Genomic DNA, 26,883 nt, shown 5'->3' on the forward strand with positions numbered 1-26,883 from the left:
ATGTGTGGGTGTGGTTTTGTTTGCATATTTGGTCTTTGATGCATATGTGTGTGTGCTGCCATTTCTAGGACGAAGAGGAGGCTGTGCTAAAGGAAAAGGAGGATCAATGCATATGTATGCCAAGAATTTCTACGGGGGCAATGGCATCGTTGGAGCTCAGGTAGTGGAGGATGGGGATTGCATGCCTTCCCAGATTTGGTCCTCATCTCTGTCTTTACAATAGTTCATGCCCCAGCGAACTTCCCTCTGTTGTATTTTAGTACTCTTGGAGCTTAGAGTGCTTAACAGACCTATTGCTTTGTACCCTTCCATTTGACCATTTAATAAATAGATTTGGATAATGACTTATAAGTAAGCAAGAGCCTCTAGCAGTGGAGCTATACCTTTATTATTTTTATTTATATTTCAGCACATTAATTGCTTTGTCACATCCACTTGGCCCTACTTCTTCCTGCTATAGACAGTGCGGATGCTGGTGCCAGACCAGGAGAGGCAGATGATCAGTATTTCAGGGCTTTCTTAGAGTCCCTATGCCAACTTCAGTTGTTTTTATCAATTAGTGAATAATGAAGAAGTAACAGCATAAAATCATATCTAGATCGTTTGGTTTACTTGCTAATATATTGAGATTTCTACAATATTTTTCTTATGCCTAGGTTTCTTTTTTTGGCTCATAATTAATTGAATCTTTGAGTTCAGAAATGTTATTGCTTAATAGTTGAGAGTATAATAATTACTCATCTTACTCTCTTGGTTTATTTCTAATATTGGGGGCGGGGTAAGCATAGATAGGGTTGGGGTAGGGAGAGTTTGTAGTGACAGTATCATTTCTATCTCGATTTCTGGCAAAGAGTTAAAATTCAGAGCATTAATTTCTCCCCTCATGGATTTCTGTGCTTCCTTTCTTGGTTGTCCTTAATACTAGGTGCCCCTGGGAGCTGGGATTGCTCTGGCCTGCAAGTATAATGGAAAAGATGAGGTCTGTTTGACTTTGTATGGCGATGGCGCTGCTAACCAGGTGAGTATGTGCCTCTTTCAAAGTGTTTTCTATTCATAGGTCAGTTTGTAGAGAAGATATTATTTACTAGTTAAAATAGACAAGCTAAATTTGGGTTTTATGGCCAAATTAGAGATTCACCTCTTGGCATATTTCATAAGTGCTTTATAGGAATGTGCTCCTGTGAGGGAACTCTTCTTTGCTGTACCTCAGTGATTCACGAACTTTGTGGACCTTTTTGTATTTGAACCCATTGCAAACCAATTCTTAACCCAGTACTGTAATGTACTGATTCAGTTTCTGGGAGGCCTTGGCGTTGTCAAACTCCTCTCATAGTTTCTGAGCCTTGACTCTATGCTTCTCCGATCATGGTCCGAGGCGTCACTAGCCTGTGGATGGCACTCTGTGAGGCCCTGCTCTGGATGCTGATTCTTAGATACTGGTTTACTCTGGTTATCCATTGAGTCTCTTAGAACTTATAGTAAAGCATAAAGCTAGGTAGCCACACATTTTTATGTGTTCCTCTTTTCCCTGGTCTATCTACTGTCTTGGCCCCACAGAAACAAGTGGTGTTTGCTTTTTCACATCCCTTAATTGGAAAAAGATGATGCTTGCTGCATCTCTATCCCACCCCCCCTAGACACACACAAACACACACACACACACACTCCTTTCCTCAGAAGCTTCATTGTAGATGCGGCTTTTTATACTTTATGAAAGCTTTCTCTGCTAGGTAGAATAGCAACTGTTAGGATGAAATCTGAGAAAAATAGCAAAGTGAACTCACTTGAACTTCTTATGTATACTTACAGGGTCAGATATTTGAAGCTTACAATATGGCAGCTTTGTGGAAATTACCTTGTATTTTCATCTGTGAAAATAACCGCTATGGGATGGGAACGTCTGTTGAGAGAGCAGCAGCCAGCACTGATTACTACAAGAGAGGCGACTTCATTCCTGGGCTGAGGGTAAGGACACCTTCATGGCTCGATGCCTCTGTGTGTGTACTTGACAATTTCAGACAAATTGAAGAGTTGTATTTTCGTTGTTTTTTTTTTTTAAAATCCTCACCTGAGGATATTTTTCCCATTGATTTTTTAGAGAGAGTGGAAGGGACAGAGGAGGGGAAAAGAAACAGCAATGGGAGAGAGACACATCGATTGGTTGCTTCCAGCATGCACCTCACAGGCAGGAGGTCAAACCTGCAACCCTTAAGATCTGTGCGCTGGTGCTCTAACCACCGAGCAAACTACCCAGGGCAAGAGTTCTATTTTCTTAATGCAGGAACAGCTCACGTAGAGTTAAAATGCTTTTAGGCAGTTTGATTTATACTTTGCCCCTTTGCCATGTATTAACAGGTAGATGGAATGGATGTCCTATGTGTCCGGGAGGCAACAAAGTTTGCAGCTGCCCATTGTAGGGCTGGAAAGGTAAGACTTTATCTGAGGCCTCTGGGCTAGAGATTGCTAGTGATGTTTATCTGTCTTAAAGTTAAAAGATTGCTGCCTCCCCCATGTCTGTCATAGGTATGCAAGGGTAGCTACTGACTGAGGTGCATAAGATAGAAGTAGAGTCCAGTCAAGTGAATCAGATCCCTTTATAAATAGTGTTGTCTTGGTAGCTTACCTCCTTGGGAAACATTCCACATTGCTCCCATTTGGGGTAAATCTTCCAGGGCTTCCTCAGCGTTTTGTCTATCTTCATCGTGATACTTTATCTAGTTTGCCTTTTGGTTTGGTTAATTATGTGCCTCCAACCCCCCATTAACTATAAGCTGGAGTGAACAGATTGGGGATCCCTGCAATGCTCAGCAGAGAACTTTGCTTAAATAATAGGCATTCAGTATAAGTTTGTCTTCTATAAATCAAATATTATGGTTGACGTATATAATCTTGGTCTTGCTGTTTCAGTCCTAAGAATCTTGACTTTTCAGTTATGCAATGGAGAGGACAGTGAGGTTGGCCTGACAAGGAATATGTACCATCAGAGCTAGCGGAAAGATGTTTTCCCTACATCAATGTTCCACAGCCCAGAAAGCATGCCCAGAGGTTCACCTTTCAGTGACTTCTGTATGTGTGTCCGGGCAGTAATGTAAATTAAGATTTGGCTAGCAGTGATGAAAATGAAAGAAGGGGGGTAAAGCAGCCGGGAAATGCAGAGCAGTTAAAGAAGAGAAAACAAGAATAAAATAGAGCATGGTGAAGATGGCAGGTTGGTGCCAGCAGGCTCAGCAGTCTACATCAGGACTGCAGGGCTAGGGGTCCAGGCCCTGGAAGCTGGGTACCCTGCCCCTCCCAGTTTCTGAAAGAAGATATGGGGTCTAACCCCACATGGAAACAGGATCAGTGGTTTGTAGCATGTGTTGACTTTCCCAGCCTGACCAAAGCTTTATCTTGGATTTGGGGAAGGTCTGGAAAGCCCCTTATCACCGCCCCCTTTACCAAACCCACTCTACTTCCAAATGGCTGCTGGATGACATAACAGAAAGAAGAGGTGACAGTTATTGAGGGCTTGACATATGTCAGGTAATGCACTATTTTTTAAGTGTTTAATTGGCATGACTCTGAGTTAGGTTATTACTGTTTTGCAGATGAGGAAACAGAATACTTAAGAGTATATAGCTAGTATCTATTACACTAGGCTTGGAACCCAAGCACTTGGACTCAGAATCTCCCTTTTTAACTATTACACCAAACTGCCCAGAGATCCTAGATTCACTTCCCTCCTGAAAGGGTTGTTCTTGTAGGGAGCTAGTGTTTTATGAGCAGGCTACCGGGTTATAGCCAGGCTGGCCAAACTCCCGGCAGAGAGACAGATGGGGTCAAGTATCAGGGTACCTGCCAGCTTCTTGTTACACACTGGCCAGATCTGAATGCAGCGGAATTGGTTGCTCGCCCCTACGGAACAATACCTGAAATGGATGTGAGGTGGAAATTCACCTCCCCAGCCTATCTTTAGTTCTCCTATCCTTCTATCCTTTTGTGCTTTCCAGTAGACATGGAGATTTGCCTTAATCTTATTTTGTTAGTTTTAGTATTTTCCTCTAGTGCTTTAAAAGGATCAGTATGCTTATAGATGTCACCTGTGATTGGAGGAGAAAGACTAGCTTAGTGACCCTGAAGATAAATGCCATCCCCCTTTCTGCTGCCATACCTGCTTCCTAATAGGTTTTTCTTCCTTAAATTTAAGCTGTTTTTATAGGATTCTGTGACAAATGCAACACTGTTGGAACAAACATTCTTTAACATCAGTAGGCTCTGTAATATGCGAAGTGCCTTTTTTATTCCCAACAAATTGGGGCAGGTTCATGTTTAAAATGAGAATGAAGAAACATGCACTCAATCTGTATTAGAAATGAGAACAGATAAGCAGCAGTCAACTAATAAGAAATTCCTGACAACTCACCTGATTTATGGATCTGTTGAGAATATGTTTGATCCCGCAAGTGTGTGCATTTGAGGCCATTGATTGTTGGTGTGTTGTGCCTGTGGTCTTGCCTAATCTCCCTTGGGTTCTGTTTTAGGGGCCTATACTAATGGAGCTGCAGACTTACCGTTACCATGGACACAGCATGAGTGATCCTGGAGTCAGGTATGGTCATGGGAAATAGGAGCATGGTGTCTAAAGTGGGATGTGCTATGAATGGTGCTATTCACATGAAAAAGCAAAGCATTTCAACATTTGCTTTTGAAGTCAGACACTAGTTGGCTTCAAGTAAACTTGAGTCCTGGCTGGAAAGCAGTGCCTCCCAATAAAGTGTTTCCAATATAGAAAGTATTCTGAAAAATCCCTACTATATAATATCTACATGTTAGCATCAGCGGCAATAAAATAAAATTGCCGAGAGACATTTTTCCATAAAGCAGGTCTGATGGTGTAGTAAATTATCCCAGATTCTTTTTCGTGGCATTATTTTTTCTAAAGTGAGAATTTGAAAATGTTCTAGCTGGTATGGAGTGAGGCCAGCTGGCACATGGGGCATTCAGTATGTTGAAATAGATGAGTCACAAAGAGATAGGGTACACTAGAAGGTAGGAGTTTTGTGTGTCAATTAGTAATTCTGGCACATAATGCTGTGGTCCCAGAGAGTGACACAGTAGTAGCAGATTTAGTCAAAGTAAGCCATAGCAAGCCTTTGAGTGTAGAGTGGAGGAATTCTAAGGGAAAATATAAAGAGCAACTTATATGGACAAATGCACTTTATGTAATTCTTTTTTCAAAAAATGGTAGTCCTTTTAGTGTTATTTCAAGTAATGCGTGGGACAAGGATGTATTACAGGGATTCAAGAATTGGAAAACCTGTTATGCAAGTTTTTGCTGGCCACACTTCTCCAGGGTCTTAAGGGAGAAGAGAAAGGCACATTTATTTCCTGCTTGACATTCTACTGCTTCAAAGTCCGTGATTATCACTACCAAGAACCATCATCGCCACTGTCCCCACCTACGTGAAATTTAGAGCTCAAGGGAGTGAGACAGTTGACACAGAAAGAGTCTCCACTTTCCTCAGACCCTACCTCTAGATCAAAGATGCAAAGAAAGACTTGGTCTCTGTGGTCACAATGCTGGGGAAGCCAGGTGAATTAATTGCCAGTATAGAGTTTTCTATAGAAGATATAAGCAGCTCTTACAAAATGGCAGGCTCAGTTCTTAAGCTTTGAAAATATAATTCTGTCATTCCATCAGCAACATAGGTATTGATGAGCTCCATCTCAGCAACATACTTCCATATATCACAGAACTCTTTGCTATACTGGAACTGTTCTTACGTAATTCTCTTTCCCTCCCTGTAGTTATCGTACACGAGAGGAAATTCAGGAAGTAAGAAGTAAGAGTGACCCTATCATGCTTCTCAAGGATAGAATGGTGAATAGCAATCTTGCCAGTGTTGAAGAATTAAAGGTATTGTTACTTTTGGTGGTTTAAAAGTGAGCTTTCCTTCCTGAGCAATCGATATTTCTCCACACAAAAATAGCTGCCACTCCTCAGTGAACTACCTTATGGGAAAATACCTATTATCACAGAACATTAGTCATATTGGCCAAAGCCTGTTAAAACCTCCCAATAGCACAATTATTTTTTCCTAGAAATATAGTTTGGTGATTATTTTTATTTTTTTTAATTTGTGTTTCTACACTAGGATGTGTGTGTGTAATTACTTTTAAAACATTTTTATTGATTTCAGAGAGAGGAAGGGAGAAGAAATTAAAAAAAAAAACTGATGAGAATCTTCAATAGGCTATCGCCTGCACGCCCCCTACTTGGGATCGAGCCTGCAACCTGGGCATGTGCCCTGACTGGGAATTCAAACCCTGACCTATTTCATAGGTTGATGCTCAATCACTGAGCCTCACTGGCTGAGTGAGGCTTTAAAAGTTGAAGGCTTTAAAGTATAAGTACTTTAAATATTGATGTCTGTACTACAAAATATTCCTGGGTATATCATTGTGTCACTTAGTTAAATAACATCTTTATAGCAGCTATTTATTAGTAGTAGAAGAATTGTGGTTATAATAGCGACAGGATCAGAGTACAACGACTTGGTACTTAAACTGTGTTTATTTAAAAATCTCGAACTGTAATCTGATTTTAGGAAATTGATGTTGAAGTGAGGAAAGAAATTGAGGATGCTGCCCAGTTTGCTACAGCTGATCCTGAACCACCTTTGGAAGAACTAGGCTATCACATCTACTCCAACGAGCCACCTTTTGAAGTTCGGGGTGCAAATCAGTGGATCAAGTTTAAGTCCATCAGTTAATGGGAGACTGCATATAATGGATGGTTACCTCTTCAGTGGGCTACTTGACAGCAACTATAAGGAAATCTTCTTGTTCTCACCCATAGAATGTATGTAGATTAAGGTAGTAATTGCATGCGGTTTATACAGTATTGCATTAAAGGTTATGTTAGATTTATATAGGTCTAAATAGGTAACAGACTTTGCTTAACCTTCCTTCAGATTATTTCCTTAAAATAGTTCTATTTGATCTAGTTTGTACACTATTTTAACAGGTACTTTTTAGTTATTGAAAGGAAAAACAATTCTTTGTATGCCTGTCCAATTCTGCCACCTTATTTTTGGGGGGTAGGGACTCATTCCCCCGTCTGGCCAAACCCCACAGCTAACAACAACGTACATTAATGCACACACATGCCTATAAGACAACATTTAGTTGTCTAACCAGGCAGTGGGTAGAAGGACAGTTCCATTTTTAAATAGGACTACTTCACAATCATTTCAAAGGTCAAATAACTTAAAGTGCAATTAACCAGTTACTATTAACTTATAACCTAAAACTGATTCCCAGCCTTTTTGTTAAATACCTATTGTTTTATCTTTGCAGCAAGTGCTATATAGGATGTGCTGATTTTTTTCATTGAAGTAACTTAAAATTTATTTTTAAGAATTCCATAATACTCTGGACGTCAAAACTGTGGCTCACAATCACTGTTCTCACAATACGTACCGTTCTACTCATCTTTAAAATGTTGATAAACAGAGGCATAAAACATGAAAGCCAGTGAAAACACTTTATTAACTCTTTAGAACTTCAAGTTTTTAAATTGTTTATGGTGTTTTATGTTTGTCTGTATGAGAAACTTTAACAACAAAGATGTCAGCTCCTTGCTCCCTCTCTGTCCTCTAACTCATTAGAACTTCAACTTTTTAAATTCTTCATGGTGACTTATGTGTCTATGAGAAACTTTAACAACAAAGATATCAGCTCCTTGCTCCCTCTCTGTTCTTTAACTCTTTAAGACTTCAATTTTTTAAATTATTCATGGTGTTTTATGTGTATCTGTATGAGAAGATGTGGGCTCATTGCTCCCTCTGTCCCCTGGCTTTGCTGACCGATTAATCCTCATCTTGGGTCGTCGGGGCCCCCTGAATCTGTCTTCTGTACTGGGAGACTTCACTCCAGATCCTGCAGAGGAGCCCACCACTACGAAACAAAAAGAAGAGTCTTCTTTAGAGTCAAAAGAAAACTTCAAAGCAACACCACAGAATACTTCTTTAGGAGCCCTTACAGCAAAAACTATAGTACATAATTGTAGGCTTGTCTAGATTTCTTCTCTTGTTGTAAAAACTTAGTTAAAATAGAACTATGTTCTTTTTGCACATGGAGGTGACATTTGTGCCCCAGCAGGAGTGGGACATTGTCTTAGAGGTACATGCAGGCATGCTGATGTGAACAGAACAGCCCATTTAAGATGACATGGGAACCAGAATGTAGGCTGCAATTTAAAGATATGTTTTGGTGTAGCATGGAATGGGGAGAGTGCTTATTTCGCCTTCCTGCTTTTCCTACATAGCCTTTGGCTTCTGCCATCTCTTGGCTTTACTCCCAACTTGAACCTGGGAAAACTACAGAGTTTAGAGTTTTCTAAGCCATAGAAAAAGGAATTAAGTTCAATGAAGAGGAAAAGGTAGCAGCACTTCATTTTCTACAATATTTAAAAGCATAATCATATGAAAAAAGTCGTTTTCTATTGTACAAAGTGTTCTGAGGCTGTTCTTACCGTAGACCAAGGTATCTGAGGTCTTCCTTAGTGAAGTCATTAAGAATATCAGAAAGTTTGTAACCTTCTTTAACAATCTGAAATACAGATCAAATACATAGGAAGTAAGCACCTTTGTGATAATAGCATAGGATTGTTTTTTGGGGTATAAATTTACCTTTTCAATAGAATTTGCATCTGCTCCTCGCATTTGCAACCAGTCTACAAGCTCTTGATATGTTCTCTGCTCATAAGACGATGCTGGGTTCTCTGTAGTAATTAGAAGTTTGTTTTTATTGTATATTGATGTGTAACAATAAAACTTGAACAGTGACAAGGAAATAAACTATTCCAGAATGTAAATGTGATGTGAAAAGGAAATGAATCGAGCCTGTCTCAGCTGCTCTAATACACGGTGTACAATAGTCCAGAGTCAAATAATCCTTACCTGTGACCTTTAGCTAGTTTGGAACTTGGTTATGTATCACTTTAAATACTTATTCCCATCTCTAGAATGCCTTTTCTCAGGAGTCACATCCCTAACTGCACTGGAAATGAAAGGAGGAAGTATGTTTTAGTGGGATTTTTGTCTCAGGCCTCATCCATTCACATTCCAAGAGGTAGCTGTAGCCCTTTTGTAAGCAGCACAGAATGAACAAAGCAGGTTTACTGAGGTGTAACTTATACAGTAAACCACCCACTTTTTTTGCAGCAAAGTCGTGACCATTACAATCAAGATACAGAAATATCTATCACCCCAAGATATGTAGCAAGGAGCCACATCTTTTGTAATCAATCCCCCCTGCCCATTCTGATTTGTTTTCTGTCCCTATAGTTTTGCCTTTAACAGAATGTTGTGTAAATAGTCTATATTTATGGAGTCATAGTATATAGCCTTTTGAATCTGGCTTCTTTCACTTAGCATAACACTTTTGCGAGTCATTCTGTTTTTAATGTACCAGTAGTTCCTTTTTATTATTGATTAGTATTCCAGAATCTAAAGGAATACTTAGTGATTAATTAGAAAATAATCTAAATTGTGTCACGGTTAACTAGAATATTAGCTTTTAATTTTAATTTTTTATGTTAATCCTCACCCGAGGATATTTTTCCATTTATTTTCAGGGAGAATGGAAAAGAGAGGGAAAGACAGAAACATAAATGTGAGAGAAACATCTATTGGTTGCCCCCTGCACAAGCCCCAACCAGGGCCGGGGAGGAGCCTGTAACCAAGGTACATACCCTTGACTGGAATTGAACTTGGGACACTTTGGTCCTCAGGCCAACGCTCTATCCACTGAGCAAAACTGGCTAGGGCTAGACTATTAGCTGTTAAATTGTATCTCAGAATTAAGTCAGAGCAAGTAGAAAGTCACTCACCATTAGATCTTAATTGTGACTGAAAGTCACACGATTGTTGACTTTGCTGTTGTAGGCTTTGCCGTATAAGATCCTGGTGTACTCTCTCTGTTTGAAGTAGGTTTTTCAAAAGTCTGGTGTAAAAAAAAAAAAGCCATCATTCCAGAGAGTCTAACACCATTCAATTCAACTCAAATATGTCTTTAACATTAGAGATTGAGAGAAAAAAGCACAATCCCAATGGTCAGTATAGTTTCTTCAAAGTTTTGTGAACAGGTTTCAGTCTGCACATGAGTAAATTCCTTGTTTCCTCCCCTTGAAAAAGACTCAGGGTGGGAGTATATTTTTTCTCAAAATATGCTATGAACCAAGATAACCCAGTGGAACTCAGCCAGAATGATCTGATAACTTGTCTTCCCCAAGTCAGGTTAAGTTACTGAAACTAGTAGTCAAGCTCTTTCCTCCTCTCATGGGACTAAGCAGAGGAGATAGAAACCTGCTGTACAGGAACTGGTCTCACAGATGCTCATACAGACCAGTTATTCCCAGGCAGTATCACTTTGGGCAGTAGGTACCATCTTCCTGCTCTGCCCCCAAGGCAGCTAAAGCACCTCCATACTGTAAGGACAGCCATGCTTTGTAGGGATTTAATGTTTATCAGGCATTTGCAATTGTGCTGGCTGCTATTTACTAATTCCTAATTCTACGGAGACTGGTAACATATCTACAGTGGAGAATAACCTTGGAACCTATATACAATATTCTTTTGAATTGGTAATTACAAACTTTATCAGAAAAACATTTTTTAAAGTGCTAAGTATTACTATCAACTTTCACATTTGTCGTATTTCAAAAACTTTAAAAATTTTGCCACCACCACGAGTTCATTAAGACTCCAGGTCTTTCTAAAAAAAATGATTAGATCTGCCTAAGATTCAACGTTAGAGATCCGTAGGGGTGCATACAGCTTCTGTTCCAAAATATGTACACCTGGCACCTAATCTCTCCCCATTAAATATTAACATTATGGATGATCATGGGGCAAAAAAAAAAGCATCATTTGGAACCAATACCAACTAATTTGCTATAGTTGTGGCTTATACTTTTCATAAATCCATTGATGATATGATTTCCCTAGTGCAAACAGGAATCATTTTATTAAGCATCTACTATGTGCCAGGAAGTGAATAAAACAGACCGGCTCTTGGGGACCCTCATAACAGTGCCAGGGTCCCTTGGCTGGGAAGGCAGTCCATGAATGCCTGCCGAGGGATCATGATAAACCACAAGGAAGAGATTCAAAGAGGTAAGATCAAACTTCCTTGGGGTCAGGGTTATGGGCCAACTGCCATAGTAGAGTGCTAACCAGTCCCCAACTTGGCTACTTCTGTAGGGGTGGGCTGCAGATGTCCACTGCTGTACCCACAGGCCATGCCAGGGTTCCTATCTGGCAAAAAGACAGAAAACTCCAAGATGCTGCTGCCTTTAATATGGCTAAGTGCTGTGCGGCCTGGATTTCCAATATTAAAGAAAGGGAGGCATTTAATCTCTCCATTGAAACTGAGAATACCCCTTTGCCCAGTTCCCTAGTGGTGAAGATTCTTTTCTGAGACCGGGGTGAAGCACTCAACAACTAAATCAACTGCCTTGCTGGTCCAGATCATTGTTCCACCCTTACTGACCTGCCAGTTTCCCGCCTCAGACTGTCTAGCTGGAGGATCAGATCCTGCTGGAGCTCCTGGTACTCGGCTTCCTGGACAAGTGCTGAAGTGGGTTTGGTACCTCCATGTATTGCACATGCTTCACTTCCAGGTGAGTCTGCTGGGGGACCATCCTGGTTCACCTCATCTGGGTCCTCATTCACCCCTTCTGTTTCCTCGGTGGCCTCAAAGTGGGCTTGGAGCTCTTCACAATCATGGAAGAAGAAGAAAGGACCACAGTTCAACAAGACCAGAGGAACTAAAAAGCTTTTATGTTCCTCTTTGGATTTCGCTCCTTCCAACAAGACCAGAGCCTCCTGTAGCTTCTATGTCCCAATATAGTGTTGCATTGACAGGGCCAGCAAACAGGGCTGTTCAGAAGGTGGCCCTGCCAATGCAACACTGTATTGGGATTGGGATTTTAAAAATGGAGAGGAACTATTTCACTCAGTTCTTGGCAGTGCAAAAGTGATCACCCCCAGTTTAAAGATGAGAAAACGGGGGTTTAAAGATGTTAGGTTAGTTAGCCAAGCGGAGTTTTAAAAAGGTACAACTAGGCTTCCAACCTGGCCTGTGTACATTTACTACAGAAAGTTGCCTGCTTGGAGCAGGGACTAATGGAGTCCTGGGGATTAAAGAGCTTCTCCCGGAAGCTAGAAGCTGAGCAGGGCTCTCATGCATTCAGGGGAGCAGGCAAAAGACGGAAGGAGCAAACTCCAGAGAGGAAATGGCAGTGTCAACACAAGTGTCACAAACCTTCCTTTGCATGAAGAAGTCACCACAGAAAGAGAATCAACTTGAATAGTAAGCAACTCTAACACAGAGTTGACAAGAGCAAAAGATATCTAGAGTTACCACACGGTGATTCTGAGGAGAAGGCACCATTCAATTCTCAACCAACCAGCAAGTGTTCCTAAGGATGCATTGTAGCATTTATGCTAACTTTTAGCATAAGTTAGTGTCATGAGTTTAGTGTTGGTTAGGTACAGAAATACAGTGCAGGAGAAATTCTTAGAATCAGAATCTTAGCCCCATAGGGTTTGTGACAGCATTGCTTTATTGCAAGGAAGTATAGCCAAGATGCGAAAGAGAGCACAATTGTTGAGCATAGGGGATAGACATTTCTGGTCTTTTCCATAGCCTGAAGCTGACCTTGACTGAGAAGCAGGCACTTACCTGAGATAAGAATGACGACTGCAGCCATCACCACTCGCTGGATGATGAGATCCATCGCACACACCCACTGGACGTTAATTAAGTGGTGCCTCAACATTTTACTCACCTATAAAACACAAAAATGCAGATTTCTGGTCCACTGTACTTGTAAGAAATAAGTTTTTACTAATTCTAATTTCTACTCTCTGAGATAGAGTGTTCACCATTCTGCTCTGCATTTCTACCCTACTTCTGTTTCTTCTGGACTGAGTCTCCAAGCTGACCCTAAGTCAGCGGTTCTCAACCTGTGGGTCGTGACTCCTTTGGGGGTCGAACGACCCTTTAGGGATTGCCTAAGACCATCGGAAAACATATATAATTACATATTGTTTTTGTGATTAATCACTATGCTTTAATTATGTTCAATTTGTAACAATGAAATTGGGGGTCACCACATGAGGAACTGTATTAAAAGGTTGCAACATTAGGAAGGTTGAGAAGCACTGCCCTAAGTCCTGCTGGGGTCTAGGACAGTGGTCAGCAAACTGCGGCTCACGAGCCACATGCGGCTCTTCGGCCCCTTGAGTGTGGCTCTTCCACAAAATACCATGTGCGGGCGCGCACGTACAGTGCGATTGAAACTTCGTGGCCCGTGCGCAGAAGTCAGTATTTTGTGGAAGAGCCGCACTCAAGGGGCCAAAGAGCCGCATGTGGCTCGTGAGCCGCAGTTTGCCGACCACTGGCTAGGAGATGAGTATGGTGATCAAATCTACTGCACTGGGCCTCTCCATTGTTTATTCACTGAGCACTTATGAAACCTCAGGCTCTGTGTTGGAGGCTTGGGACACCAAAGCTCAGGCAGACATGGTCTCAGACCTGAAACAATTCCTCTGTTTGGGCAGACACAAGCTTAAACCCTAAATCTATTCAGCTGGCAAATGCTACTTGTTCCCAAATCCTGCACTCCTGCTATTTGTGGCCAAATGCAATTGACCTATTCACCTGCAATTGCATATTCAATGTTTAAAAGAACTGAAACCCAGATTCGGGTGTCAACAGGTGAGAAGAGATGGGGACTGTGAAAGAAGATGGTAATTGAACCCCATGGGATTGGCTATGAGCTGCTTCAGTGGGCTTCCTGCTTTCTGGTATGTTCTCTAGGGCCACATAGAGTACTTACAACATTCTGAAATCCAAACAGTATCAGATGGATCTGACTGAGTAAAAAGCTGTCGAATTTCAGGACCACCTTTAGCTCTGATATCCTGGATGCCATCACTCCATTCTCCTCGGAGTGGATGAAGTCCCTCAGGATCCAGATTATTTGCTTGATGTGGTCGACTGAGAGGTGCGGTTTTTCCGAATTCTAAACACACACACACACACAATCACTTTCATTGAGTAAGTCCGAGAGACGAAGCAAAATTCAAGAAGTATTGTGGGAAACTAGATTGTCCATTGTGCATTTGCTAAAGAACTGTGGCTGCCTCAGGTGAGATGGGATCTCTCTTCCTGGAATTCTCTCCATCTTTTCGGTTAGAGGGTTATGTGCCCCCCCCCCTCCTCGCTGGCCCCCACACGCATGCCACTAAGCCCGCCTAGGAATGTTTCTGGCATCCCGTTTAACTCCTTTTAAGACCCCGCCTTGAACAAGGCTTTCTCAAAAGGGACAGAGTGGGGGCAGTGGCCTCTTCCTGAAAGGACCTTTCCTTATCTAAAATAACCTCCCTAAACTGGCTGCTCTAGAGCAGGTTCAAGGGCTCAGAGCTCCTGGGCTTTGTGTTGCCATTTGGCTTATTTGCCACCAGGGAGCATCGCTGACCCAGGCATGGCCGGATTCACTGCAGTGTTAGGCACATGGTTTCAGCAGTTTCTCCCCCCCTCCCATGTATTTTCTTTTGTTTTGTTGGAGGGATGGACATTGGGAAACACTTATGGTGATTATTGTAACTGCAAATGTTCCAGGGTAGCACGAACCTCAGTCCCACTGGACTTCTCTGGGACCTGGATACACTCCCCCCAGCCTGTACCTGAACCAGGTACTCCTGCAGGTTGGAAGCCAACAGGTCCTGCCCATCCCAGAGGACTTTGCATAGGATGGCACGACACTCTTGGTCCTGGTGCAGCTGGAAGAGATCCGGGTCCCCGTCCTCGGGGTTCAAGGCTGAGTGCTGGTCTTCTGTGCTCAGGTCTTCTGTGATTGAGCTGTCATCCTGAACCCTGCAGACAAACACAGGTGACAAACAACCCCTGTGTCCTGAGCAAAGCTGGTATTCTAGGACCCCATGGGGGAGGAACTAAGAGGTGACTCTGCAGTGTCAACTTCAAGAAGATAAAATTACAGGAGGCAGGCTGATGGAGGAGAGATGCAGTGTGTTTTCTCTCTTAGCAGCAGTGCTGGGAGAGGGTGGGGAAAGGGGGAAGGGAGATGGAAGGGAGAGGAGGGGGTTAAAGGGATAATGAGGGGCAACTGGGGAGGCGGAAGGGGCAAGGGAAGAGGGGGCGGGAGAAGAGGGCAAGAGACCAGAGAGAAGGGGACAAGGGAAGGAGGGAGATGTAGGAGGGGAAGACCAGTGAGAGAACACACTGCCCTCCCCCTTGCATTGTTGACCCCCTGCCACCCTACAGATCCAGCAGAAAGAAACAAAAGCCCTTCAAGTCCATCTGATTTTGACCCAGAAGGTATTTTGTAACCACCCCACCCCTCCGTCACCCCATGAATGAGCAGCTCTTACAGGCCCACAGCAGAAGGACAGGGCAGATAGTACCTGAGCAGGTTGCAGAGCCCATGCATGGGCTCCCAGGCATTCTCTAACCTGTTGAGCTGGGCATCCGACTCCAGGGGTCCAGGGTTATGTTCTTTGCTGCTAGAGCCCACGAATTCCCCCAATGCGCCCATGGTCAAGGCAGTGACCTGGGAACCTGTTGTGTGGGGGCAAACATAAAGGGGCAGAGGCTCAGAAAGGTAGGGGTAGGCTTAGAGAGGGAGTGTGCAAAAGGGAGGACTCAGAGACTGAGGAAGCTGAAGGAGAGGCTCACACAGGAGGAGGAGGATGCTGTGGGGGTCCGAAAATAATGTTGGAAGGGAAGCTTAGAGAGGGAGGATGGAGGCTCAGAGAGGGACAATACTAAGGTAGGAGACTCAGGAAAAATGCTGGGGAAAGGATCAGAGGGAAGTTGCTTGCGGGGTGGGGGGCTCAGAGAGGGAGGATGCTTATGGGGAGGCTCAGAGAGGGACAACACTAAGGTGGGAGACTCAGGAAAAATGCTGGGGAAAGGGAAGTTGCTGGGGGGGGGGTGCACTGCTCAGAGAGAGAGAAGGGGGAGCTAAAAAAGGATGGAGGCCGGGGGATCAGTGAGGGAGAATGTTTGTGGAGGCTCTGAGAGGGAGGAAGAAGGCTCAGAGAGAGAGGCAGTAGGCTGGGAGAATTGTCCACTCAGAAAAAGATGTGGAGTCTCAGAGAGGACACATGCTTGGGCTTGCTAAGACTGCTGCTCTAACTGCAAACAAATGCCCAAAGATCCTGGTGAAATGTATCTTCTGCTTCAGCAGGTCTGTGATGGGCCTGGGGTTCTGGGTTCTAACCAGCCCATGGGAAACACTGACGTAGCTAGTTACGCTCTGAGAACAAGATGCTGAGACATTCTGTCCTGCAGCCAGATTCCATCTACACCAGGGAAAAGAGAACAAAGTGCTTCCTTTGCAGGGGTTACTCTTAAGTCATTGTCAGCAGGACTTACTGCCCTAGAAGGGGTCACTTAGCTATAATGGGCTGTGGGCTACAAGACAGCCACTATAGGCAAACTCCTCTGACATGCCCTTTAAACAAAGTCAGGAGCCGTGTAAGGGAATAGGCCAGGCTCCAAAAATGAAATGCCAGGCCCTGCAGGTGGGGAAGACACAAAACCCCAGCTAGGGCCCCTCTGGCATCCTTCCTTGGCACAATCCCCCAAAAGACTTTAACAAGGTGGGTGGCATCGCTGTCACCTATGGGGCTCCCTACGTCCTTGTCAGGAAGTCACATTCATTGGCTGTGTTCGGACAACCCCACACCTGCTGCACCACCCCCATGACTATTCTATGAAAATAGGCAGTGTGGCTCACTTAGCACTATGGAGAGCTGGCACTCTTTGAGCAACAGAGAATCCAGGGGCCCAGGGGGTCACCCAACTGTCCTAGTAGGCCTCACCTGATGGCTTGAAAACAATTCGGGTCTTCTTGCCCTTGTTCACCTGCCTTAAGAAATCCTTCTTGAGCAGGTCAGCGGCAGTGGAACGTTTGCGGGGATCGGGCTCAAAACAGGATAAAAGGAAGACTCTGGCTTCAACTGAAAGGACTTCTGGAATCTCAGGGTGGATCTTAAACAACCCCACCTGCATTTTGAGGGAGAAGTGACCAATGTGACAGTGAGGCCTCAGGGAAAACAAATGTATACACCTTCAATACAAAGTTCTGAGGGGCTGGGGATGGATGAAGCATAGCAGCCTCAATGATTGGTACCCGTATCCAAGCCACAATGGCCTCTTGGGACTTTGCCCAGCAGATTGTGGAGAAAATGATGCTGGAGCAGTTTCAGAGCCTAGGCCTTAGGAGACCTTGGGGCTTCTGTTGCAGTCCTCTCAGAGCCCTGAGACCACTATGCTGGGGGAACACCCAGGGTGAAGGGCCATGTGGACGAGGGCCTCCAAGAGCATCCTGCCCCAGCCAAGTCAGCACATGATTGAGTCTGGGTAAGACCTGAGGGAGAGCCAATGGTTAGCCCACAGAATCATGGGAAATACAAAGTGGTTGTTTTTAGCTTCTATAGTTTTGGGGTGGTTTGTTACACAAAAGATACCTGAGATGTGGCTGGGACTATAGTCTGCAGCAGGATGCTCTAACCTAGGGGGCTCAGAGGTATCTGTGGTCTGTTCCCTGATGCACAGGATCCCCAAAGGATGGCCCACTCAACTTTAAGTGCATTCACAGCCCCAATCCCCCACTTCCAGCTGCAAACCATGTGCAGACCAAACCTGGAGCTGGTACCTCATGGCCCACACCCTTATCCTCTGGGGTACAACTGGCTGAAGGAGGGGCACTGCCCTTTCCTCTTCAGGCTCCTGCTACAGTTTCTGCTTCAGCTCCCACTTCTGGCCAGCTCATCCTTGTCCTGCTAAAGACTCTCTGTCCCTGTGGCTTGGAGGAGAGCAGGAGTTGGGGCTGAGCTGTCACGTCAATGTGACATGAGAATGCTTCCACAAGTCCTGCTCATCCATCTTGCATAATGGTGCCCATCAGGGGTGACTCCCCTTAGAGGACTTTTTGTCTTAAAAGTTCATAATCTTCCCTGCATCTTTTTAGAGCCCAGATGACAAGCCCTGGGTGTAAGCCCCTCCTGACTCCAGATCCACCCCATTCCCAGCTTCCTGGCACCCCCAAGGGGCTGGCCTGGCCTCCTTTGCTCCCCTAAGTGAGATCTGGGTACTGCAGAGAATGCACTTTTGACTTCTCATACCCAAGTCCCTTGACCAGGGTGCAGTAACCATCTCTGATGCCCTGCTCATTGTGGGCTGGAGAGTTTGGGTTGGGGGAGAGGGAGTGGGAAATTACTAACCAACGGGGATAAGGGTTCAGTTAAGTAAGGTGAGAAAGTTCTAGAGAACTGCTGTACAACATCATACCTGGAGTCAGCAAGACTGTACTGTGTACTGAAAAGTTTGTTAAGGAGTAGATCTCACATTAAGTGCTCTTAGCACAATAAAGTAAAATATTAAAAATAAGTTCTGGAATTTGAGAACACTAAAGCTGGATGGAATTGAACCCCTAAGATCTGAAATGCAGGGTTCATTACAGTTAGCATTCTTTACCTGAGAGGTGGGGGCATGAGGGCACTAGAGGGACCAGAGACAAAAATTCAGAACAAGAACCCAAAGTAAGGGGTAGCTCATCACCTGGGTCTCAGAACGAAAAGAGCAATCATGGATGGCACCCTGGCAGTACATTAGTTTTAAGGGCACTTTGCTGTTAACTCAAAGGTCCTGTTTTAGTTTCACAGGGCTGCGATAACCAAGTACTACAAAGTGGGTGGTTTACAAGAACAGAAATCTAGTCTCATAGTTCTGAAGGCTAAATGTCTGAAATCAAGGTGTCAACACAGCCAAGCTCGCTCTCTGAAGGCTCTAGGGTAGAACCCTGCCTGTCTTCTTCCCAGTTTCTGGTGGTGGCTGGCAGTGCTTGGCATCCCTTGGCTTGCAGATGCATCATTCTGATTTCCGCCTCCACTTTCATAAGACCTCTCTCTGTCTCCTCACATCATCTTCCCTCTGTGCCCAAATTTCCACTTTTTATAAAGACACCAGTCATATAGGATTAGTCCCATATAATTGATCCCATTTTAACTTGTTACCTCTGTAAAGACTCTATTTCCAAATAAGGTCACATTCTGAGGTGTTAGGGATCAGATGTTCAATACTTTATTTTTTTGGAGGGTACAATTAAATTCTTAATAGTCACTTTGGGGGAAAACAGATCCTTTTGTTTAAGACACTTCCCAGAAGTTTCTTGAAAATTTCCTAAAGGATTCTAGAGATACCAGAAATAATTTCTACAGCCTTTGCAAATAGAACACAGGGGATGTTATTTACTAGTAGCTTTCTAGATAGGACAAGATGGCGACGTAGGTAAGTGCCTGTACTCGCCGCCTCCCATAACCACATCAAAATTACAAAATACAGAACAACCATCATTCAGAACCACCTAAAATCTGGCTGAATAGAAGTCCTACAACTAGAGAGGTAAATAAGAAAGCACATTGAGACTGGTAGGAGGGGCAGAGGTACAAAACAGGCTGGTCCAACACCCACATGTGACACTTTTTTAATCAGGAGGGAGATGGTCTCTGCAGAGCCAGCTCCTGAGGAACAAGGGGCCCCATACCCACACCAGAGCCCCCCATCCCAGGGTTCCAGAGCTGGGAATAGAAGTCCCCATTAACTACAGGCTGTACAAACCAGTGTATTAAAGCTCAGTGACAAGGAGGCTGCCAGATGTTCCTTTTATTTTATTTTTTTAAATATATTTTATTGATTTTCTACAGAGAGGAAGGGAGAGGGATAGAAAGCTAGAAACATCGATGAGAGAGAAACATCGATCAGCTGCCTCCTGCACACTCCCTACTGGGTATGTGCACGCAACCAAGGTACATGCCCTTGACCGGAATCGAACCTGGGACCCTTGAGTCCGTAGGCTGACGCTCTATCCACTGAGCCAAACCAGTTAGGGCCAGATGTTCCTTTTAAAGGGCCGGCGCACGAACTGAACTTACAAGGTCCTGCTTCCTCTGAGCTCCAATATCAGGGTGAGGCTCTGATGGACCCACACACATACAGGGAGGAACTGGACTGTCTGGAATTGGGGCAGGAAATCAAGGGGCAGCTTTCTCACAGACAGTGGTACTCCAGGGGTCATTGTTCTTGTGCTGGGACCTCCCCCATCATAGAGCTGACTAGAAGCCATATCTGTTTGCTCCTGCTCCACCCTAGTGATTCCCTGAGACCCTGCCCCATCCAATTTGAAGCCCCACCCAACCTGTTTGCAGTGGCTTTGGCATATAATGACCTGTCCTAGTTTAGGCTTCAGACTTTGCTAAAATCTCTTAAACAAGCATGCCCCCAAACCTATCAATAAAAGGCCCAAGACCTGGCACTAGCACCAGCCTGTCTTGCTTCACAGGTGAGCCTTGCCTTGGCACCTCCAAGCCAAATACAAATAGCTCCTTTAGGGTGGCCCCAGGCAGTGGCTGACTTTGCACCTCCCTGGAAGCCCTAGAGCCAGTGCACCTGATGGAAAACTTCAGATCATAGCATATTACAACTCTATACATCCATAAGTGACACACTTAAGGGGCAAACTCAGTGAGCACCAAAGTCCCACTGAAGCAAGTCCTGCTCCATAAAGGTGTTTCCTGCATAGCAGCTGTCCCACCATAGCTGCAGCTGGTCCTCACAGCCAATTGGCCTGGAGGTCAACTCCTCCCAGTGATGCCAACACAATCAAGGCTCAACTACAAGACTATGCACACAGCCCACACAGGGACACACCTAGAGTGCCCAGCTCAGGTGACTGGGGAGGCTGAGGCACTGGGCCCTACATGACATCTACCACACAAGGCCACTCTACCAATTCCAGGAGACATAGCAGCTCTACCTAATAAACAGAAACAAACATAAGGAAGCAGCCAAAATGCTGAGACAAAGAAACATGTCACAAATGAAAGAAACAGAAGCAAGCAAACTACTGGATACAGAGTTCAAAACCATGGTTATAAGGTTACTCAAGAATCTTCATGAAACTTTCAAGGATCTTAGTGAGACTGTCAAAGACATGAAAAAAGACCAGTCAGGAATTAAGCATACATGAACTGAAATAAAGAATAATTTACAGGGATTCAACAGTAGAGGATTCCGGTAATCAAATCAATGATTTGGAATAGGAGGAAGCAAAAAACACCCAATCAGAATAGCAAAAAGATAAAAAAGAATCCCAAAATAGGAAGAAAGTGTAAGGAGCCTCCGGAGCAACTTCAAGCATACCAACATTTGCATTATGGGGGTGCCAGAAGGAGATGAGAGCAAGATACTGAAAACCTATCTGAAGAAATGACAGAAAACTTCCCTCCCTGATGAAAGAAATAAACTTACATGCCCAGGAAGTGCAGAGAGTCCCAAACAAGAGGAACCCAAAGATGCCCACACCAAAGCACATCATAATTAAAATGCCAAAGGCTAAAGACAAAGAGAGAATCTTAAAAGCAGCAAGAGAAAAGCAGTTAGTTACCTACAAGGGAGCACCATACGAATGGACTATCAGCTGATTTCTCAACAGAAACTTTGTGGGCCAGGAGGGAGTGGCAAGAAATATTCAAGGTGCTGATTAGCAAGGACTTACAACCAAGATTACTCTACCCAGCAAAGCACTCATTTAGAATTGAGGGTCAGATAAAGAGCTTCATCAACAAGGAAGAGGAAGAAGAAGAGGAAGAGGAAGAGGAGGAGGAGGGATTAAAAATATGAACAATAAAATGGCAACAAACACATATGAACAATAAGTGAACAGACTGTCAAACTACAGCGGAAAGGCTGGGGAAGGCTGGGGAGGGTTGGGGTGAAGGTAAGAGATCAACTGAAGGACTTGTATGCATGCATATAAGCATAACCAATGGATGCAAGACATGGGGGGGGTGGGGTGAGGGCATGTGCCAGGGGGCAGGGAGGCTGAGGAAAGGTCAATGTGTAGTAGAGCTCAGGAAGTATGTCTCAGCGCTGTGGCTGTTGCAATGGTGTGAGCACACTCCACCATGACATGCTTCCTCGGCACACCAGGAAGTAGCAATGCCCGCCTGAACTAACTCCTAGAGCCACATGCATAGTACCCCAGCCTTTCAGCCATTGGTCGCCTATAGCAATGTGTCTCCCTCTGATTGGTCGCCTATAGCAATGTGTCTCCCTCTGATTGGTCCCCTCATGCTATATATACCCCTGTAGCTCCTCAATTAAACGGATCTGCGTCAATGAACCTGGTCCCCGGGGTCATGCATGCAGACGCCCTAGTGCGTTGGGGCCCCATCGTCCTCACCCCCGAGGGATCCCCTGCTTCATCAATGGGGAAAAAAGAGACATATGTACTACTATTTGTAATACTTTAAACAATAAAATAAAATTTAAAATATGAACAATAAAATGGCAATACTTATCTATCAACAATTGAATCTAAAAATCAAAATAAACAAATCAGAAATCTAATGAACAAAACAAACTGGTGAATAAAACAGAATCAGTGGCATGGAAGCATGGAACAGACTGATGAATCTCAGAGGGAAGCAGGGTGGGAAGAGATTAACCAAAGATCTTACCTATGAACACAGGCAGTAGGGTGGTGAAGGCCTGGGGCGGATTGGGAACCGGGTGGAGGGGGGGCAATGGGGGAAAAAAGAGGGACATCTGTAATACTCTCAACAATAAAGATTTAAAGGAAAAGAAAAAAAATATTACCTTCAAACCTTCAAAAAATAGTAGCTATCTAGTTTGCACTGAAAACTGACCTTACATGCCAACCTAAAAACCTCAATATATTTTCAAAGACTTTGTATAGATAATTAGCTAACCTCCTCCTCTTTTTCTTAAAGAGTACCCTTCAACATTTCATGTAATACTGGTTTGGTGGTGATGAACTTTAGCTTTTGCTTGTCTGTGAAGCTCTTTATCTGACCCTCAATTCTAAATGAGAGCTTTGTTAGGTAGAGTTATCTTGGTTGTAGGTCCTTGCTATTCATCACTTTGAATATTTCTTGCCACTCCCTTCTTGTCCTATGTATGAACTGAGCAAGTCACAGCCTCTAGACAGGTTTTCTGAGTGATGCAGGAATTTGGCCAATCAGAAAGCAGTCAGCCATGGCTCTCAGGTGGACCCTGATGTTTTTCTCAGCACCAGTTATTATTTATTCCAAGGCCTGTGACTGAAGCAGCAGGTAAGACCTTCAATGGGCCCAGCAGGCTCCACCATGGATAGACATGGAAGGGCTGGGGAAGGTCTCTGTTGTCCTCCAGTCCTGGTGTTCAGGATCTTATTGGGACTGCAGGTGCCAAAGGATACTCATCGACTTGAGTTTTTAGATTTGGAGCTTCCTGACAGTTACTGGGAGGGTGGGAAGTTCTGAGAACCTCCTGCAGGGGGATGGTCTGAGGAGAGCAGCCACAGCACCTACAGCACCATGAGGTGGACTCAGCTCATGGGCACAAAGCTGCACTCATGCCTTTCAGTTCTTTCTGGCAAAGAGGCTGAACTGGAGGCCTGGCAGAGATGAATAGCAAGGACCTACAATAGCAAGGTAGGCTGAGAAGTAGGAAGGAAGAAATCACATTCTGGAATTACATTCCATCAAGCTGCTTTCGGGCACTGTAACTTCACTGTCCATAAGCAGTAGCCATTTGACCTTTTGCAATCCCCCAGTTCCTTGTTAGCCTTGGGACAAACAAAAAAGCCCAAACAGAAGGTCAGTGCTAGAAATGAACTCTTAAAGCTATAGCACTCTTCATCTTTTCCAAGTGTACATGGAGCCATAAGCCACAGACCTGACCTTGGACACACAGAGCTGTCCTGGCATCAGCTTTCCTTGGAGTCTCCATCAATCATGTCTCTTCCTCAAGGGAGCATGCCCAGTGGTAAAACCCCACCCACAGTGGCCAATGGTCCTATGTAGGATGACAGTTATTTCTGTCTTAGCAGATTGCCTATAATGCACATCCCATTCTGGTTGAATGCTTTTTCAATAACTATAGGCCTGGTGCATGAAATTTGTGCATGGGTAGGGTCCCTAGGCCTGGCTGGAAATCAGGGCCGAGGCCGATTGGGTCCTTCCAGCCGCTGGCCGGGGCCTCCCTTCCCTGGCTGCTGGCTGTCGGCTGCTGCCTTCCTTCGCTCCGTGCTGCACATGGGTTGCTCTTCCTGTTAGCCCTGGGAGGGTTTTATTTATTTATTAATTTTTAAAATTACTTCTAGGAAGGTTTTTAGAACAACAAAGGAAACATCACTGGATACCCAAAGTTCCTCCTTTTCCAAATCCGCTGAGAAACCTGTTCTCCAAAGACACAGACCCATGTGGCCTTAGAGCTTTACCCAGTATAAGGGTAAATACAGATTCCAACTAAGAGGCTTAATTCTCCCCACTGAAAATAAGGGAAGAGGTACTCCTCTTTTCTTAAAGCATTTACTTTAGAAAACTTGTCAGTTCTCTGTCTCTTTGAGACGTATGTCAATATTTTAAAAAGCTAAGTTAAGCCTCTTTCCAGGAATGTCTTTCTCAAGGACCCATGAGCCATCTCTTTGAATATCATCAGCGAGGAAGATGATGCCTCAATCTATTGGAAGATAGGAGCCCAACTTCAGTGACACCTCACGCCAAAGCTATTTCATGTCTTAAAGGTCTGAGTTATTTTTCCTTTGGGTGAAGCCCATTAGCTAACACAGATGGTCACCCCAACGAATCTCAGGTGAGCTATTATAACCAATGGTGTTGTCCAATCCTTGCCCCTGAGGACTAGCTAGCTTTTCTCAAGAACATGGAAAGGGTTGTACTGCTTGGCTCAATAAAAAGATGACAGTTATTTCTGTCTTAGCAGATTGCCTATAATGCACATCCCATTCTGGTTGAATGCTTTTTCAATAACTATAGGCCCAGTGCATGAAATTTTTGCATGGGTAGGATCCCTAGGCCTGGCTGGAAATCAGGGCCGAGGCCGATTGGGTCCTTCCAGCTGCCGGCCAGGGCCTCCCTTCCCTAGCTGCTGGCTGTCGGCTGTCGCCTTCCTTCGTTCCGTGCTGCCCCATGGTGGTCAGCACACATCATAGTGAGCAATCGGTCTCCTGGTTGAACTCCCATGGGGACAATTTGCATAGTAGTCTTTTACTATATAAAGAGCCAGGGTCCATAATGTCCAAAATGACCAAATGGATGACCCAACACCAGAAGTCAGTCCTGTAGTCAGTACTGGGTCACTGCCGAGGGGGCTGCGGATCAGGCCCAGAGAGAGAAGCAGGGTATGATCCACAGCCTCCATGGCAGCTGTTGATCAGCCCTTGCCTCTCTTTATCTCTGGGCCCCGCCAGCAGCCGAGGGGGCTGCTGATCAGCCCTGCCTCTCTGATCAGGCCCAGATATAGGCTTAGAGATGCAGACTGGCACAGAAACCGACCAATCAGAACCAAATCTGGGTGAACTGCAAGGAGCCAATGGCTGCCTAGGAGGTGGAGCTTTTGACACTGACTAGCATAGAAACTGATCAATCAGAACCAGATCTGGGTGAACCATGAGGAGCCAATAGCTGCCTAGGAGGCAGAGCTTTTGACACTGACTGGCATAGAAACCGACCAATCAAAACCTAATTTGGGTGAACTGCAAAGGCAGAACCTAAGGTGGGGCTGAGGAGGGGTTTTAAGGGCATCAGATGTTTAGTGTAAGGTCTAAAAAGTGGTTCAATTTCTTAATGACAGGTTTGGCAGTATAGTGCATATGGCTGGGTATCAGTCCAGATATAGGGATTATGTATTTTTGTTTGACAAGAGCATCTCTTCCTGCTGAAAAAGGCTTTTCCCCCCATTTAAGCAATCCTATTCTATATAATCTATCTATACTAATAAAAGGGTAATATGCTAATTAGATTGGGTCAACCGGCCATCTTCCAGAAGTCTGATTTCCTTCTGGACAAAGCCATGGTGGTGGGGGCCAAGGCAGAGGCAGTCAGGGGCAATCAGGCCAGCAGGGGAGGGCAGTTTGGGGGCAAGATCAGGCCGGCAGGGGATTAGGGGCGATCAGGCCAGCAGGGGAGGGCAGTTGGGGGTGAGATCAGGCTGACAGGGAAGGGCAGTAGGGGGCAACCAGGCTGGCAGGGTAGGGCAGTAGAAGGTGAGAACAGGCCGGTAGGGGAGGGCAGTTAGGAGCAATCAGGCAGGCAGGCAGGTGAGTGGTGAATGGTTAGGAGTCAGCTGTCCCATACTGTGAGAGGGATCAGGCCTAAACTGGCAGTTGGACATCCCCCAAGGGGTCCCCAATTAGAGAGGGTGCAGGCTGGGCTAAGGGAACATCCCCTCCCCTCGGGCATGAATTTCATGCACCAGGCCACTAGTATCCTATCTAATAAGAGAGAAACATGGTAATTAGCCATAACTTCACTACCCTTCCCATTGGCTAATCAGTGAGATATGCAAATTAACTGCCAGCCAAGATGGCAGCCGGCAGCCAGGCAGCTGAAGCAAACATGAACATGAGGCTTGCTTACTCCAGTGATGGAGGAAGTCAACGTTCCCCGCCTGCCGCAGCTGAGCTCTGAGCTCCGGATGAAACAATATTGCAATTATAGAACCTAAACAAACCCCAGAAATCTGCTTTCAGCCAGTGTGGCCTCAGAGCTTAGAGCGGCCAGTGATGGCAACAGACTTTCAATTATAGAATCTAAACAAACCCAGGCACCTGCTTTCAGCCGGCAACGGCCTCAGAGATGGAGCCTGCTCTCAGCTCCAGTGACAGCTATAGAAGGTAAATTAATCCCAGAATAAAAAAAAAAGAAAAAAGAAGAGGCTGGGAGGTTCAGTCACCCACCAGCCTGAAAACAGCCCTGAGCCCCTCACCCAGGCTGGCCAGGC

At 44.7% G+C, this 26,883-nt stretch overlaps 2 protein-coding genes across 3 annotated transcripts in view; one reads left to right on the plus strand and one right to left on the minus strand.

Annotated features, from left to right (window-relative positions):
- Positions 1-8,854, plus strand: part of PDHA1 (pyruvate dehydrogenase E1 subunit alpha 1) — a 313,772-nt gene extending 304,918 nt beyond the window's left edge. The window contains exons 7-13 of one of the 2 annotated variants that reach the window (XM_081081169.1): positions 69-160; positions 926-1,018; positions 1,810-1,965; positions 2,356-2,427; positions 4,521-4,588; positions 5,788-5,896; positions 6,588-8,854. In XM_081081169.1, coding sequence (XP_080937295.1) covers positions 69-160; positions 926-1,018; positions 1,810-1,965; positions 2,356-2,427; positions 4,521-4,588; positions 5,788-5,896; positions 6,588-6,752 — 755 coding nt within the window. In that variant the 3' untranslated portion in view covers positions 6,753-8,854. The remainder of the gene's footprint in view (positions 1-68; positions 161-925; positions 1,019-1,809; positions 1,966-2,355; positions 2,428-4,520; positions 4,589-5,787; positions 5,897-6,587) is intronic. The other variant, XM_081081168.1, reaches the window with a different exon arrangement.
- MAP3K15 (mitogen-activated protein kinase kinase kinase 15) overlaps positions 8,512-26,883 on the minus strand; it is a gene marked incomplete at both ends in the record, with an annotated part of 76,119 nt that continues 57,747 nt past the window's right edge. Inside the window, 7 exons of the mRNA XM_081081115.1 lie at positions 8,512-8,592; positions 11,532-11,758; positions 12,730-12,835; positions 13,889-14,074; positions 14,739-14,928; positions 15,477-15,630; positions 16,899-17,082. Coding sequence (XP_080937241.1) covers positions 8,512-8,592; positions 11,532-11,758; positions 12,730-12,835; positions 13,889-14,074; positions 14,739-14,928; positions 15,477-15,630; positions 16,899-17,082 — 1,128 coding nt within the window. The remainder of the gene's footprint in view (positions 8,593-11,531; positions 11,759-12,729; positions 12,836-13,888; positions 14,075-14,738; positions 14,929-15,476; positions 15,631-16,898; positions 17,083-26,883) is intronic.

Source organism: Myotis nattereri (assembly GCF_964212035.1).
Source record: "Myotis nattereri genome assembly, chromosome: X".
Classification (NCBI taxonomy): Eukaryota; Metazoa; Chordata; class Mammalia; order Chiroptera; family Vespertilionidae; genus Myotis; species Myotis nattereri.